This window comes from Malania oleifera, unplaced genomic scaffold (genome assembly GCF_029873635.1).
Source record: "Malania oleifera isolate guangnan ecotype guangnan unplaced genomic scaffold, ASM2987363v1 ctg509, whole genome shotgun sequence".
Lineage (NCBI taxonomy): Eukaryota > Viridiplantae > Streptophyta > Magnoliopsida > Santalales > Ximeniaceae > Malania > Malania oleifera.
Window position 1 is genome coordinate 1 of NW_026652036.1, and position 15,115 is coordinate 15,115.

General features: G+C 34.6%; 1 protein-coding gene across 1 annotated transcript; it reads left to right on the forward strand.

Annotated features, from left to right (window-relative positions):
* The first annotated feature begins 6,172 nt into the window (after positions 1 to 6,172).
* Positions 6,173 to 13,566, forward strand: LOC131147207 (protease Do-like 9). The gene is made up of 5 exons (XM_058096976.1): positions 6,173 to 6,179; positions 6,314 to 6,513; positions 6,605 to 6,785; positions 10,506 to 10,697; positions 13,395 to 13,566. Exons 1-5 carry the CDS (start codon positions 6,173 to 6,175, stop codon positions 13,430 to 13,432), a joined length of 618 nt encoding a protein of 205 aa, XP_057952959.1. The 3' UTR covers positions 13,433 to 13,566.
* The last annotated feature ends 1,549 nt before the right edge of the window (positions 13,567 to 15,115 follow it).

Sequence of the window (15,115 nt, forward strand, 5' to 3'; positions counted from 1 at the left end):
GTAAGTACAAGCTGAGCACCAGAGGCCGACACATCAGTTGCAGCCACTTTTTATCCCATAGTGGAAATGCGATCATATATCCATGGATTTTGTTTCAAGGCTGCCATCAGCATTGTATGGCCAAAATGCGTTCTGGGTGATTGTAGATCGTTTGACTAAGCCTGCCCATTTCATTCCTATCAAGATCGGCTACTCCCTTAATCGACTGACAGAGATTTATATTCAAGAGATAGTCTGTTCTCACGGAGTGCTAGTGTTTATAGTGTCAGATTGAGACCCGCGTTTCACGTCACGTTTTTGAAAAAGCTTGCAGGGGGTTCTAGGGTCTCAGTTATCTTTCAGCACGGCGTTCCATCCTCAGTCGGTTGGGTAGACTGAGAGGACGATACAGATATTAGAAGATATGCTTCGAGCATGCGCGCTGGATTTTTGGGGTAGTTGGACTCAGTTCATGCCACTAGTGGAGTTTGCATACAATAACAGTTATCATACCAACATTGGTATGACACCATTTGAGGCACTTTATGGTAGGAGATGTCGTTCTCCCTTATATTGGAACGAGATAGGTGAGCAGCGAGTTGTGGGACCAGGATTAGTACAACAAGCATGTAATAAGGTTCAGCTCATTAGAGATAGAATCAGTGCAGCTCAGAGCCAACAAAAGAGTTACGTCGATAACCGCCACAGGAAATTAGAATTTGATATTAGTGATCATGTGTTTTTGAAAATAGCTCTGTTAAAAGGAGTTATGAGATTTGGAAGGAAATGTAAACTTAGCCCTAGTTTCATCGACCCGTTTGAAATTCTAGAGAAAGTGGGGCTAGTTGCCTATAGGTTAGCTTTGCCACCTGTGTTGTCTAGGATACACAATGTATTTCATTTCTCCATGTTGAGGAAATACGTCATAGACCCTTCTTATGTAATCAGTTATAATGAATTAGAACTCAATGATTCACTAGTTTATGAGGAGGTACCAATACAAATTCTGGACAGGAAAGAACATGAATTACGTAATAAGAAGATTTCTCTAGTGAAAGTCCTATGGAGAAATCACACAATAGAAGAATCTTCTTGGGAACTCAAGGAACAGATATGGTAGAAATACCCACAATTGTTCCAAGAGGTTCAGTTATAACCAGGTAAAGTGTAAATAGTTATGCAATGTTTCTTTTGCAGGTTAGTCAGTGTATATATTAGTTTAGTTAGTAAGTAATATTTTAGTTTTGGGGAAAATTTTATTTTATATATGTAATCTCCCATAACTCTAGATGTAATCACGGTATTCCTCCGCCATAAGCAAGGGTAAGTAATAAGATAAGTAGACTGTTTATCTTTTGGGGATGGTGAAGCATATGAATAGTAAATTTCAAGGATGAAATTTTTATAAGGAGGGGAGAATGTAGACACCCAAAGGAATTATATTAATTAAATAATAAAAGGAAGAGAGAAAAGGAAATTGAATTTGAAATGTAACAGGGGTCTCGTTGACGAACACAGCACGTTTGTCGACGAACACGCTTGAGGGGATCGTCGATTGGGACACGTGTCTCGTCGATGAGAAATTACCGAGAGGCTATTTCAGCTCTGAATTTTGTTGACGAGGAATTGCGATTTGTCAACGAATTTCCTTCATGGCCTCATCGACAAAGTGACGTGGCTCGTCGATGAGTGCAGGTGTATAAATAGCCGTAAACTCGGATTTTAGCGTAGATTATTCAAACAAATCAGATTTTCTCTCTCCTCTTTGGTTTTTCTCTCTTCTCTCTAAGATTCTGGGTCCATTCTTTGCCGAATCGATGATTCGAAGTCACCACGACACTCCTGGGAAAGTTATCTTCAAGTATGTTGGAGTGGATCGTTGGTGAGGCTAACTTGGACTCCATCCCAAATTCAAGGTAAGACTTTTTATTTAATATTTGACTTTCCCACAGTTGTAGGAAATGTAGTACTCGAAGAAATACTGAAGTTTTGTTCAGGGAGATATTGTTTTCAGGGTGTTGAACGGGGAACCTTGTGAGTGTAGGACTAGATACTGTAGGGGTTTTTCAGTAGTCAGGTAAGGGAGAAAACTAAAGCAGTAATTTTCCACGAAAATTATTATTATTATTTACTAGTAGATTTATGTTCAGAAAGTATGTATTATATATGAGCATATTTGTAGAAATGTATATTTGGGAAAATACTGCTATTACATAGGAATATGTATTTTTAGTATGAAATGTAAGGAAATATGATCTCAAACCAGAATTCATAATTTTATTCAGTATTGTGTGGCATAAATATTATTTTATGCATATTGTATTATGTTAAGTCAATTTTACAGACAAAACATGTTTCATCTATTTTCAGGAATAACATGTAAATACAGTAAACTATGATTTTAGAATATATATGATAAAAAGTACATTTATTCAGAGCAGTATGTATGAAATGTTCGATGCAAGGTCGTAGTTATGCACGTTTTTGGCGCAAGGCCGCAATTATGAATGTAATCGGCGTAAGCCGTAATTATTTATGTTATTACATAATTTAGAAAATGCTATCAATCTATTTATGTTTAATCAGTATATTATCATGTATTATATATTATCAGAACCCGGATGATAGTTCAGATCAATTATTAGGAGCACGGTACCGTAGCTATATAGTTCAGTTCAGTTCAGATTTGTGCTAATTGCCCCTGCTAGTTGAGGAGTTGGGAAATGGATAGTCGATGTGACTTTTAGTGTAGAGTTGTAGACGTCCACCTGGTAGTCTGGACCAGGGTATGGCAGACCCATTGTACTTACAGAAATTTTTGACTCGGCAATGGTCGGCCAGCCATTGTCGGGTCCTGCCTTCGGGCTGCACAACCCCTCATGGGGGGTATTACATAACATCAGCTAACTATTTATCTTGGGTAAATTTCAGAATTACTAGTTATTTCAGAATATTTTATGAACAGTTAGATACAATATGATTTAGTAAAATTATGAAATTATATGCTTACTCAGTTATGATATTATTAGTGTTTTTCAAGCATGTGACATGTACTGTATATTTACTATAGCACGCAAATATTCATGTTGCCACACAACTGTATTTAGTTTAGTTCCCTTATTGAGAGGTGTCTCACCCCAGTTTAAACCATTTTAGGGAACCCAGAAAGACAGGCGGACCGAACCCGCTGTTGAGACAGTTTTTACTACCTCGCTAGGAAGGTAAGTTTTGGGTTAGGATCAGCTGGTTTTTGGTATTATATTCTAGTTTCATCTTTTGGTGATTTTAAGGATTGTATATTTAAACAATATATGGTGGAATGTAGGTACTCTGGTATATTGTGTTATATGGTTGAGTGGTTGAAATTTATGTTTACTGCTGCTTAGGTTTCCGCGGTGTATGACAGGTGTATCTCCGTTACCCACGGGTTCGGGTTGGCTTTATTATGTTCTAAATTAATGATAATTACTATGGTTGATATGTGGTAAATTAAGCAGGTCGTTACATCTTTGCAAAATCCTGGACATGATCCCTAGCACAAAATTAGTTTGAAAAATGTCCTGCTTCAGTGGAATACTCCTTTGAACAAAATAGAAATTTAATTTTTCAGAGTATTTATCCTATACTTCTTTCACAAGCTCTCAAACCTCAAGAGAAATCATTTAGAGTTTCATATCTTAAATGTAGTTGAATGGCTAAATTAATTGCACTAGGTTTCAAATTTAAATAAAATTCTTATTCCAAAAGAAACCTGCGAATGAGCAGCTATATCTGAAAGCCATTTGAACTTGGGCCTTCATCATATATTGAAATAAGAAAAAAAAAAAAAAAAAAGGCATCCTAAGCTTATGACCCTGAAGAGGTATTGATTGTAATTTTTTGGTCTTCCAAGCCTATTCATCCAAAACCAAGCCTATATCATTTAAAATCTAGATTTCTTGGTTAAAGAATTTGAAAAATAAGAAAAATCATAAGATGGATAAGTGCATAGCTCAGGGGGAACATTTCTCTTTCATGACTATGTAAATATATATTAAAAATGCTCTCATTATCTTATCTCATATATCTATATGCCTTCATAAGAACATGAATGAATTCCTACTGTCCATAATGCGTTAAAAGATTACATATTCCAATGGATAGTATATCTGTTATATTATTGATTATCTGAACTACTCATATGCATGCTTATATGGAACACCAACTGCATGACTGATGCAGTGTCTTATGAATCGCATGCTAATGGATCAACTCTTTTGGTCTCTACTTTAAAATTCTAAACTTCGTTCAGGATTGAAATGATCTATCATCTTGTGTTAATTTAATATCAAATTATTAGATGATCATCCATGAACTAAGGGAAATTGCATGGAATAGGGAAAATGCTTCATCTCACACACACTCATTCAAGTTGTGTCATTCTATTGTGAAACCCTATTGCATAATCTTTGCATAATCCTTGAAAATTGCCTCGATTGACTATCGCATGCTGAATTAAAATGCACCTATGCGTGCTTGAGGACGTACAGGGGAGCTGAGCTCCATCATTAGGAAAAAGTGCTTTTATGTAACATTCTTGTGAATTCATGTGCATCAGATCATCATTTGTTTTTGGCCTAAGGCTCTTGTGAAAACCATGAGCACCATACCCTGTTTTGTTTGAAATAAGAAATGATATGGATTATTCTTGGGATTTATGAACTTTGCATGTCTTACATTGTGGTTTTCTTATGCACATGAGTTCTACAGGAATAAACTTGCTGGAAGAATAAAAATGGCTTAATCTTATACCCATTAAAAGCATTTAAGAATTTAAGACTGTTTGCTTATATTGTTTTGCACTTACCATCCTTAATTAGTATAAGCAATTGTTTGCATCCAAGCTTGCTTTTAAATTGAAAGGGGGAGCTACTTGTTCTAAAAATCTACAGCTCTGAAAAGATTAAATCTATCTTTGATTTATATTTTGTGAATGTGTTTGTGTTTTGCAGTGCATGACTATCATATCTCTTGCATGTTGATAGTTATATTTATGTTTTCTGTTTTGATCTTGCTGGACTATTTGAATTGTTAGTTGTGGATAAATTGTAAATTTGAACTCAATTAGGTCATTTCTATACAAATATTTTTGGGAAATGCTCTATTTTCAAACGACATGCTACTGAATTTCCTAAAAATTTGTTTACTGCTTTGCTTGTGTGGTTTTGTGTTTCCGGAAAGCTAACTCGTGGGAAAGGTGGTGAAGATTAGCAATTGCATTTGCTGCTCATTTGAAATGATTTTATGCACTGAAGCCATGCTAACGTATCGATAAAAATTTTAATCACAACTTTTGTTGTGTACAAAAAATGTTGGGCTTTTCTCCCTCCCTTAGGACTTTGATATATATATATATCACTATAAATGAAGATTTAGGGGTAAACAGCAAGTCTTTATTTCATTGGAGTATTTTGAAAGTGGTTTTCTTGCAATTTTTTGGAAATGCCCTTTGAAAATGTGAAGCGCAAGAGAAGGAAGTGCTTGTCATCCTTTAAAGCTCATAAATGGTGAGAGTGGTGAAGGGAAGAATTCCCTTTGCACATAAAAGTCTTAACATGGAGAGAGAGAAAGAGCGAGAGAGAGAGAGAGAGAGAGTGTGATTTGAAAGGATCAAGTGTTACGACACAAACTGGAAGAAAGATACTTTTGAATGAAGATGGCTTACCCATGGTGCTATCGTTGATTACCATTTATATAATGTGGAGAAGAACAATACCGGTCTTGTCTCTCTATTATTTACGACATTAATAATAGCCTATCCAATATAAACTATATCTAAAGCAATAAAGTTTGAAACCTAAGCAATAGCTCCCAGTGCGCTTAATTAGCAGGAGAAAGTTCAAAAAGATCACCAAACCTGGGGCCTATAACAGTGGACTGCTGCAAAATGCCAGGCTTGCTATTGCTCTTGAATGAAGATGGCTTACCTGCTGTGCTATCATTTATAACTATTTATAAAATGTTGAGAACAACAATACCGGTCTTATCTCTCTATTATTTACAACTTGAATAATAGCCTATACAATATGACCTGAACTACATCTAAAGCAATAAAGTTTTGAGACCTGAAGCTCCCAATGCACTTAATTAGCGGGAGAAAGTTAAAAAAGATCACCAAACTAGGGGCCTATATCAGTTAAATGTCTGCTGCAAAATGCCAGGTGTGCTATTGCTATTGATGAACACTAGCATCTTAATTTGGATGATGTCTAGATGGTAATTAGGTTTCGTAATGTGGTTATAGATTATGGAGTATTCTGTTGAAAGTTAAAATTGGTGTTTACATGTTTTGCAGCTTTGCTAACTGTTGATGATGATGACTTCTGGGAAGGAGTTTCACCGGTGCAATTTGGTGAGTTACCTGCTCTCCAAGATGCAGTGACTGTTGTAGGGTATCCAATTGGGGGAGACACGATTTCTGTGACAAGTGGTGTTGTGTCACGGATAGAAATCCTATCATATGTTCATGGGTCTACCGAGCTTCTGGGTGTGCAGGTTGTTTAATCCATTTTTACTATTTTTGTGATTCCTCTGTTTGCCCATTGGCCTAGCTTTATGATATCTCTTGCCTGTGTTCCTTTTTCAGATAGATGCTGCTATAAACTCGGGGAATTCTGGAGGGCCTGCATTTAATGATAAGGGCAATTGTGTGGGTATTGCATTTCAGTCCCTTAAGCATGAAGATGTTGAGAATATTGGTTATGTCATTCCAACGCCGGTCATCATGCACTTTATCCAAGATTATGAGAAGAATGGAGCTTATACTGGTGTGCTCACTAAGTTTGATTATTTTGGGTTTGCTTTTTATTTTATTTTATTTTATTTTTTTACCATAATTAGGTGGTGCTTTGTAACTGGGTATCAAGTTGGAATTGTAAAGGAAACCCATTCTATTTCCATATTTTCCTTTGAGTCCAGTCTTTGATTCAGGCCTTGTAACTTGGAATCCAAATCTATTTCTGGCTGAGATCATGGAAAATTTTAAATGCCCAAATTTGTCCCTTACCATACATATACAAATATATACATCTATATGTCCATATTTATACACATAATACATGTGCATTACATGTTTATACATATATATATATGCATAGATATAAACATACATGCAAACATTCACGTAGTTATACCTATATCATGGATATTGTATAATATATCATATACTATTATAAATATTTATAATATATAATGCAATATAACCAATAATGTTCAAATAATAATATAATCTTTATATAAGAATAAAATTTAATGGTGGCAGTAACAATAATTATACACAATGTTATTATTATATTATTAATTATATATTAATATTTTATATATTTGATGAAGTACAGGATAATTAAATATTATTTGATTAGTAAAAATAGAAAACATAATTGTTAATAATTTAATATAAACAGCCACAAGAAGAACAACGGACCTTAGTCCCATTAGGCAAGGTTAGCTACATAAATCCTCTTTCACCATTCCATATGGTCTAGGGCAATACTCCCTAAAAGTTAATGTTGTCAAATCTTCACTCTCTTGCTCTCCCACCTACTGTCAAACATCAATTCACTCACTCTTTCTCACTAGTGCATTGCTTGGCCTATATTATAAGGGCTCAAACCATCTTAATGCTTCCTTGTTGTTGTCTTGTACAAGTGCCATGTGTAACTTATTACAAATATATTCATTCCTTAGAATCTTTTAAAGTTATACCACTTGCCGATTTTAGCAGTCTTACTTCATTAACTTTTACTTTTCGGATATGTTGCTTTTTGGTTGCCTAACATTTTGTCCCTTATAGCATAACTGATCTTTTATAGCATCTTATAGAACTTTATTCTTAATTGTAATTGTTTTTTATGATTACACAACACAGATACCTAACCTACTTTAATCCCATGTATTATAGGTCAAAGGTATCTAAATCTACTAGTACTAAAAATTTCTTGTACTCTGTCTTATTTCTGCTTTTTTTAAAACTTCTAGATTCTAAAGCATCTTTTCATAAGTTCCACTTGGATTCTATTCCACCTATAGTCTTATCAATCAAGACCTGCAAACAACGTGAAACTTTAATTTGAATGTTTCTAGTAAATTCACCATCATTAAAACAAAAAGATAATAACCCAAAGCAGACCTCTTATGTGCACCAATTGCATTAGAAATTCTTGAAACTTTCCATTTGTAGCCCTAATACTAGTCAATATCCCATCACACATATTCTTAATGACATCTATATACTCAATAGTTGTCAAATTGAGATTCAAATCATGAATTGGAATCCCAATTTTGTGAATCGAGAATCAAATTGAATCGATACAAAATTTGAAAAATTGATTCTAAATGTCATGCACATTTGTACAGCAAATAAAGTAGTGAAATATGTTGAAATTTCAATAGATATGGATTGATTCACTAAAATCTCAAGATCAAAACTAAAGCACAAATTTTAAGGGTTTAAGATATGCTAAAAAGATAAGGATTCAAGGAAAATTTTGAAAAATAAACTTATGTTTATGGTGCAAGTGTGACATGTATTAACAGTAAAAAAAATTGCATGTATTTAAAAAAAAAAAAATATGAGGGGAGAGATCAATAAAAAATAATAAAGTTGAACCTTTATGGTTTTTAAGGGAATGAATGAATAATAAAAATTTAAAATTTCTGATGCTTAGTAAAAAAATCATTTTTACTGTATGGGCTTTCTCTTACAGTTAAAACAGGAAGAAGGAGTAAACAAGAACATAAAGAAAATAAAAATTTTAGAAACTAAAAGAAAAATTTTTAATCTGGGGGAGGCAACCGGAAGATCACCCACCCTCATTGACCAGCTTTGTTCTCATTGGCAGAATGGTAGGCAGGTTTTCTTCTCTGGACTCAGGTTTTCTTCTCAATGGCAGTCTTGGCAGAAAACAGAGGTGTAAAATGAGAAGGTCAACATACTTTTTTCTTCTATTCTGAATTCACATAAACAACAAATGGAATGCCATCATGCAAAAAAAAGAAAAAAAGAAAAAAAAAAGAAGGCTTTTGGGTAGGTTTTGAAGCAGTCAGATCCAATTGGATCAACGAAAAACTGAATCGTGCATTTCAGACAATTCGGTTCTATGATTCATGACATTCTGAATTCACCCATGAGATTCAAATCGATTTGAGCCAGCCTTGATGAGAATCATACGATCCTGACCTACTACGTATTCCCTTTTTTGTTTTCTTCAATACCAACCATTGAACTTCCGTAGGTACATCATGATGATGTTAATATTAATAGGAATTAATTATTATACAATCAAACAATGTTTCAAAAGGCTCAATCGATGCTTGCCTTGAGGCTCGCCTTAAGGCAAGGCAGGCCTAAAATGCCTCGAGGCTCAATCTAAAACACCAAATCCCAGAAAGGCTAATTCATTACATGCCTATGCTCATACATGTGTACAAAAGGCATGCGTTTGTGCCTTTTTAGTTGAGGCTTACGCATTTTGGGTGAGTAATTCTCAAGTTAGATTTGGCTAGAATAGTTTAACTCCATGTTTATACAAAAGGAACATCATAATATGAGTTGATTTCTAAAACTCTTGAACCTCAACCTTTCCAAAATAATTGAGGGGTTGTATTTTAAATCTTGAAAATAATTTAAACCTTGTATGTTATAGCTATTTTTGTCATGATTTATGTAATGAATTCAAGTTAGCAATTTTTGAATGGCCAATAAGTAGTTTGCTAATTATATTTGATTTTTTTTTTTTACATTAAATTTGTTATTATCTTCATTTATTTTGTTATTTTAAAAATATATATAATTTATTGACATAATTTTATCAAAAAAAAAAAAATTCTTGAAAGGCTTACACTTCCCTGCCCTAAGGCTTATGCCTCACCCTTTAAGGGTTAAAATGCCTCGCTTTATGCCTTCACCTTTTAAAACATTGCAGTCAAATATAATAATATTATAGTATGGTTATTGATTATTATGTTATTATTTTTATTTGGCTAAATTAAATTAAAGTTTATATATTGAGTGGAGGCTAGAGGTTTTTAATTGGCAAATTATATTGTTACCAATTCTTATGTTTTCTTCACCTTTTAAAACATTGCAGTCAAATATAATAATATTATAGTATGGTTATTGATTATTATGTTATTATTTTTTATTGGCTAAATTAAATTAAAGTATATATTTTGAGTGGAGGCTAGAGGTTTTTAATTGGCAAATTATATTGTTACCAATTCTTATGTTTTCTTATACTAGGCAGTAACGATAAAATACTGTTTTGTGTCTCTATATTGAACTAAACGTGAGAGAGGAGTGGTATTTTATTTTGATTTTTGTACATTCTAAATCTGATTCTTGATTTTTATACATTCTAATTCTGATTCTTATTCTAGATGCGAACCAAAGGCTACCTTAGTTCTTCTTTTAAAATCCATCATGGTTCTGGTATTAGCTCTTTTATTCTTGTTACTAGTAGAATATAAGGTTTTTTTTTCTTTGGTAGGATTTCCAATTCTTGGTGTTGAGTGGCAGAAGATGGAAAATCCTGATTTGCGGAATGCAATGGGGATGAAACATGATCAGAAAGGTGTTCGCATCAGACGTGTTGACCCCACGGCACTGGAATCTGAGGTTTTGAAACCATCAGATATTATCCTTAGCTTTGATGGGGTTGATATAGCTAATGATGGAACAGGTAATTTCTCCTCCCTCCCCCCCTCTCCTCTGATTTTTTCCTCTTCTCATGCCCCTTTGTATCTATCGATTTCTTTGTTCCATAATTGTCACTGTTTTCTTTGTTCTGTTTTCCCTTTATTTCATGACAAATATTATCCTCTGATTTATTATACGTATAGAATTGCATTTTGTCATTGTGATGTAATTCTAGGCGATCACGTCCCCTTTGAAGATCTAAAGACTAGGGATTCTATTTTAAATCAGTAAATCTGGATATTTTCAGAGTTTTGTTAGTTTAGGGTTATTTTGAATATTTGAGGTGCTTTTGGGTTATTTTAATTACTTGTTTGAGTTATAATGGTGGGTGTACAAGTACTTTGTTTGTGTACTGTATGAGGACAGTCATCAAATTTGAAACCAGAGCTGCAATTTTCTTCTCTCCCTCTATGTGCAGTCTTCTTCCCCTTCTTCAGTTCTTCCTTCCCCCCCCCCCCCCCCCTTCTTCCTTCCTATTCTTCATTCTTATTCTTTTACTCTCTCTCTCTCTCTCTCTCTCTCTCTCCATGTAATTACCTATTGTCCAGCATCAGTTTGGTATCAGAGCCAAGTTGATTCAATTCCACAATATCCACTGCTGTAACCTTCCATGAACCAGACCCCTTTCATTCCAATTTCATTTCCATTGTCACTCTTTCATCATTACTGTTACTCCCATAGATCAGAGAGCTCCTGCAAAGCACACAAAGCACTTAGAGGTACCTTCACTCCTCACTATTTGCAATGTCCCTGAAATTACAGTTGCTGCCTGTGTTTTGAACGCCATGTTGCCCTTGTGACACCAACACACACTCCCCTGCGAACCAGGGGGGGGCGCCCAGGAGAGGCATTTCCCCCAAATTGCAGACTGTTTATCTTTTGGGGATGGTGAAGCATATGAATAGTAAATTTCAATGATGAAATTTTTATAAGGAGGGGAGAATGTAGAGACCCAAAGGAATTATATTAATTAAATAATAAAAGGAAGAGAGAAAAGGAAATTGAATTTGAAATGTAATAGGGGTCTCGTCGACGAACACAGCACGTTTGTCGACGAACACGCTTGAGGGGATCGTCGACTGGGACACGTGTCTCGTCGATGAGAAATTACCGAGAGGCTATTTCAGCTCTGAATTTTGTTGACGAGGAATTGCGATTTGTCAACGAATTTCCTTCATGGCCTCGTCGACAAAGTGACGTGACTCGTCGATGAGTGCAGGTGTATAAATAGCCGTAAACTCAGATTTTAGCGTAGATTATTCAAACAAATTAGATTTTCTCTCTCCTCTTCGGTTTTCCTCTCTTCTCTCTAAGATTCTGGGTTCATTCTTTGCCGGATCGATGATTCGAAGTCGCCACGACACTCCTGGGAAAGTTATCTTCAAGTCTGTTGGAGTGGATCGTTGGTGAGGCTAACTTGGACTCCATCCCAAATTCAAGGTAAGACTTTTTATTTAATATTTGACTTTCCCACAGTCGTAGGAAATGTAGTACTCGAAGAAATACTGAAGTTTTGTTCAGGGAGATATTGTTTTCAGGGTGTTGAACGGGGAACCTTGTGAGTGTAGGACTAGATACTGTAGGGGTTTTTCAGTAATCAGGTAAGGAAGAAAACTAAAGTAATAATTTTCCACGAAAATTATTATTATTATTTACTAGTAGATTTATGTTCAGAAAGTATGTATTATATATGAGCATATTTGTAGAAATGTATATTTGGGAAAATACTGCTGTTACATAGGAATATGTATTTTTAGTATGAAATGTAAGGAAATATGATCTCAAACCAGAATTCATGATTTTATTCAGTATTGTGTGGCATAAATATTATTTTACGCATATTGTATTATGTTAAGTCAATTTTACAGACAAAACATGTTTCATCTATTTTCAGGAATAACATGTTAATACAGTAAACTATGATTTTAGAATATATATGATAAAAAGTACATTTATTCAGAGCAGTATGTATGAAATGTTCGGCGCAAGGTCGTAGTTATGCACGTTTTTGGCGCAAGGCCGCAATTATGAATGTAATCGGCGTAAGCCGTAATTATTTATGTTATTACAGAATTTAGAAAATGCTATCAATCTATTTATGTTTAATCAGTATATTATCATGTATTATATGTTATCAGAACCCGGATAATAGTTCAGATCAATTATTAGGAGCACGGTACCGTAGCTATACAGTTCAGTTCAGTTCAGATTTGTGCTAATTGCCCCTGCTAGTTGAGGGGTTGGGAAATGGATAGTCGATGTGACTTTTAGTGTAGAGTTGTAGACGTCCACCTGGTAGTCTGGACCAGGGTATGGCGGACCCATCGTACTTACAGAAATTTTTGACTCGGCAGTGGTCGGCCAGCCATTGTCGAGTCCCGCCTTCAGGCTGCACAACCCGTCATGGGGGGTAATACATAACATCAGCTAGCTATTTATCTTGGGTAAATTTTAGAATTACTAGTTATTTCAGAATATTTTATGAACAGTTAGATACAATATGATTTAGTAAAATTATGAAATTATATGCTTACTCAGTTATGATATTATTAGTGTTTTTCAAGCATGTGACATGTACTGTATATTTATTATAGCACGCAAATATTCATGTTACCACACAACTGTATTTAGTTTAGTTCCCTTATTGAGAGGTGTCTCACCCCAGTTTAAACCATTTTAGGGAACCCAGAAAGACAGGCGGACCGAACCCGCTGTTGAGACAGCTTTTACTACCTTGCTAGGAAGGTAAGTTTTGGGTTCGGATCAGCTGGTTTTTGGTATTATATTCTAGTTTCATCTTTTGGTGATTTTAAGGATTGTATATTTAAACAATATATGGTGGAATGTAGGTACTCTGGTATATTGTGTTATATGGTTGAGTGGTTGAAATTTATGTTTATTGCTGCTTAGGTTTCCGCGGTGTATGACAGGTGTATCTCCGTTACCCACGGGTTCGGGTTGACTTTATTATGTTCTAAATTAATGATAATTACTATGGTTGATATGTGGTAAATTAAGCAGGTCGTTACATCTTTGCAAAATCCTGGACATGATCCCTAGCACAAAATTAGTTTGAAAAATGTCCTGCTTCAGTGGAATACTCCTTTGAACAAAATAGAAATTTAATTTTTCAGAGCATTTATCCTATACTTCTTTCACAAGCTCTCAAACCTCAAGAGAAATCATTTAGAGTTTCATATCTTAAATGTAGTTGAATGGCTAAATTAATTGCACTAGGTTTCAAATTTAAATAAAATTCTTATTCCAAAAGAAACCTGCGCATGAGCAGCTATATCTGAAAGCCATTTGAACTTGGGCCTTCATCATATATTGAAATAAGAAAAAAAAAAAAAAAAGGCATCCTAAGCTTATGACCCTGAAGAGGTATTGATTGTAATTTTTTGGTCTTCCAAGCCTATTCATCCAAAACCAAGCCTATATCATTTAAAATCTAGATTTCTTGGTTAAAGAATTTGAAAAATAAGAAAAATCATAAGATGCATAAGTGCATAGCTCAGGGGGAACATTTCTCTTTCATGACTATGTATATATATATTAAAAATGCTCTCTTTATCTTATCTCATATATCTATATGCCTTCATAAGAACATGAATGAATTCCTACTGTCCATAATGCGTTAAAAGATTACATATTCCAATGGATAGTATATCTGTTATATTATTGATTATCTGAACTACTCATATGCATGCTTATATGGAACACCAACTGCATGACTGATGCAGTGTCTTATGAATCGCATGCTAATGGATCAACTCTTTTGGTCTCTACTTTAAAATTCTAAACTTCGTTCAGGATTGAAATGATCTATCATCTTGTGTTAGGTTAATATCAAATTATTAGATGATCATCCATGAACTAAGGGAAATTGCATGGAATAGGGAAAATGCTTCATCTCACACACACTCATTCAAGTTGTGTCATTCTATTGTGAAACCCTATTGCATAATCTTTGCATAATCCTTGAAAATTGCCTCGATTGACTATCGCATGCTGAATTAAAATGCACCTATGCGTGCTTGAGGACGTACAGGGGAGCTGAGCTCCATCATTAGGAAAAAGTGCTTTTATGTAACATTCTTGTGAATTCATGTGCATCAGATCATCATTTGTTTTTGGCCTAAGGCTCTTGTGAAAACCATGAGCACCATACCCCGTTTTGTTTGAAATAAGAAATGATATGGATTATTCTTGGGATTTATGAACTTTGCATGTCTTACATTGTGGTTTTCTTATGCACATGAGTTCTACAGGAATAAACTTGCTGGAAGAATAAAAATGGCTTAATCTTATACCCATTAAAAGCATTTAAGAATTTAAGACTGTTTGCTTATATTGTTTTGCACTTACCATCCTTAATTAGTATAAGCAATTGTTTGCATC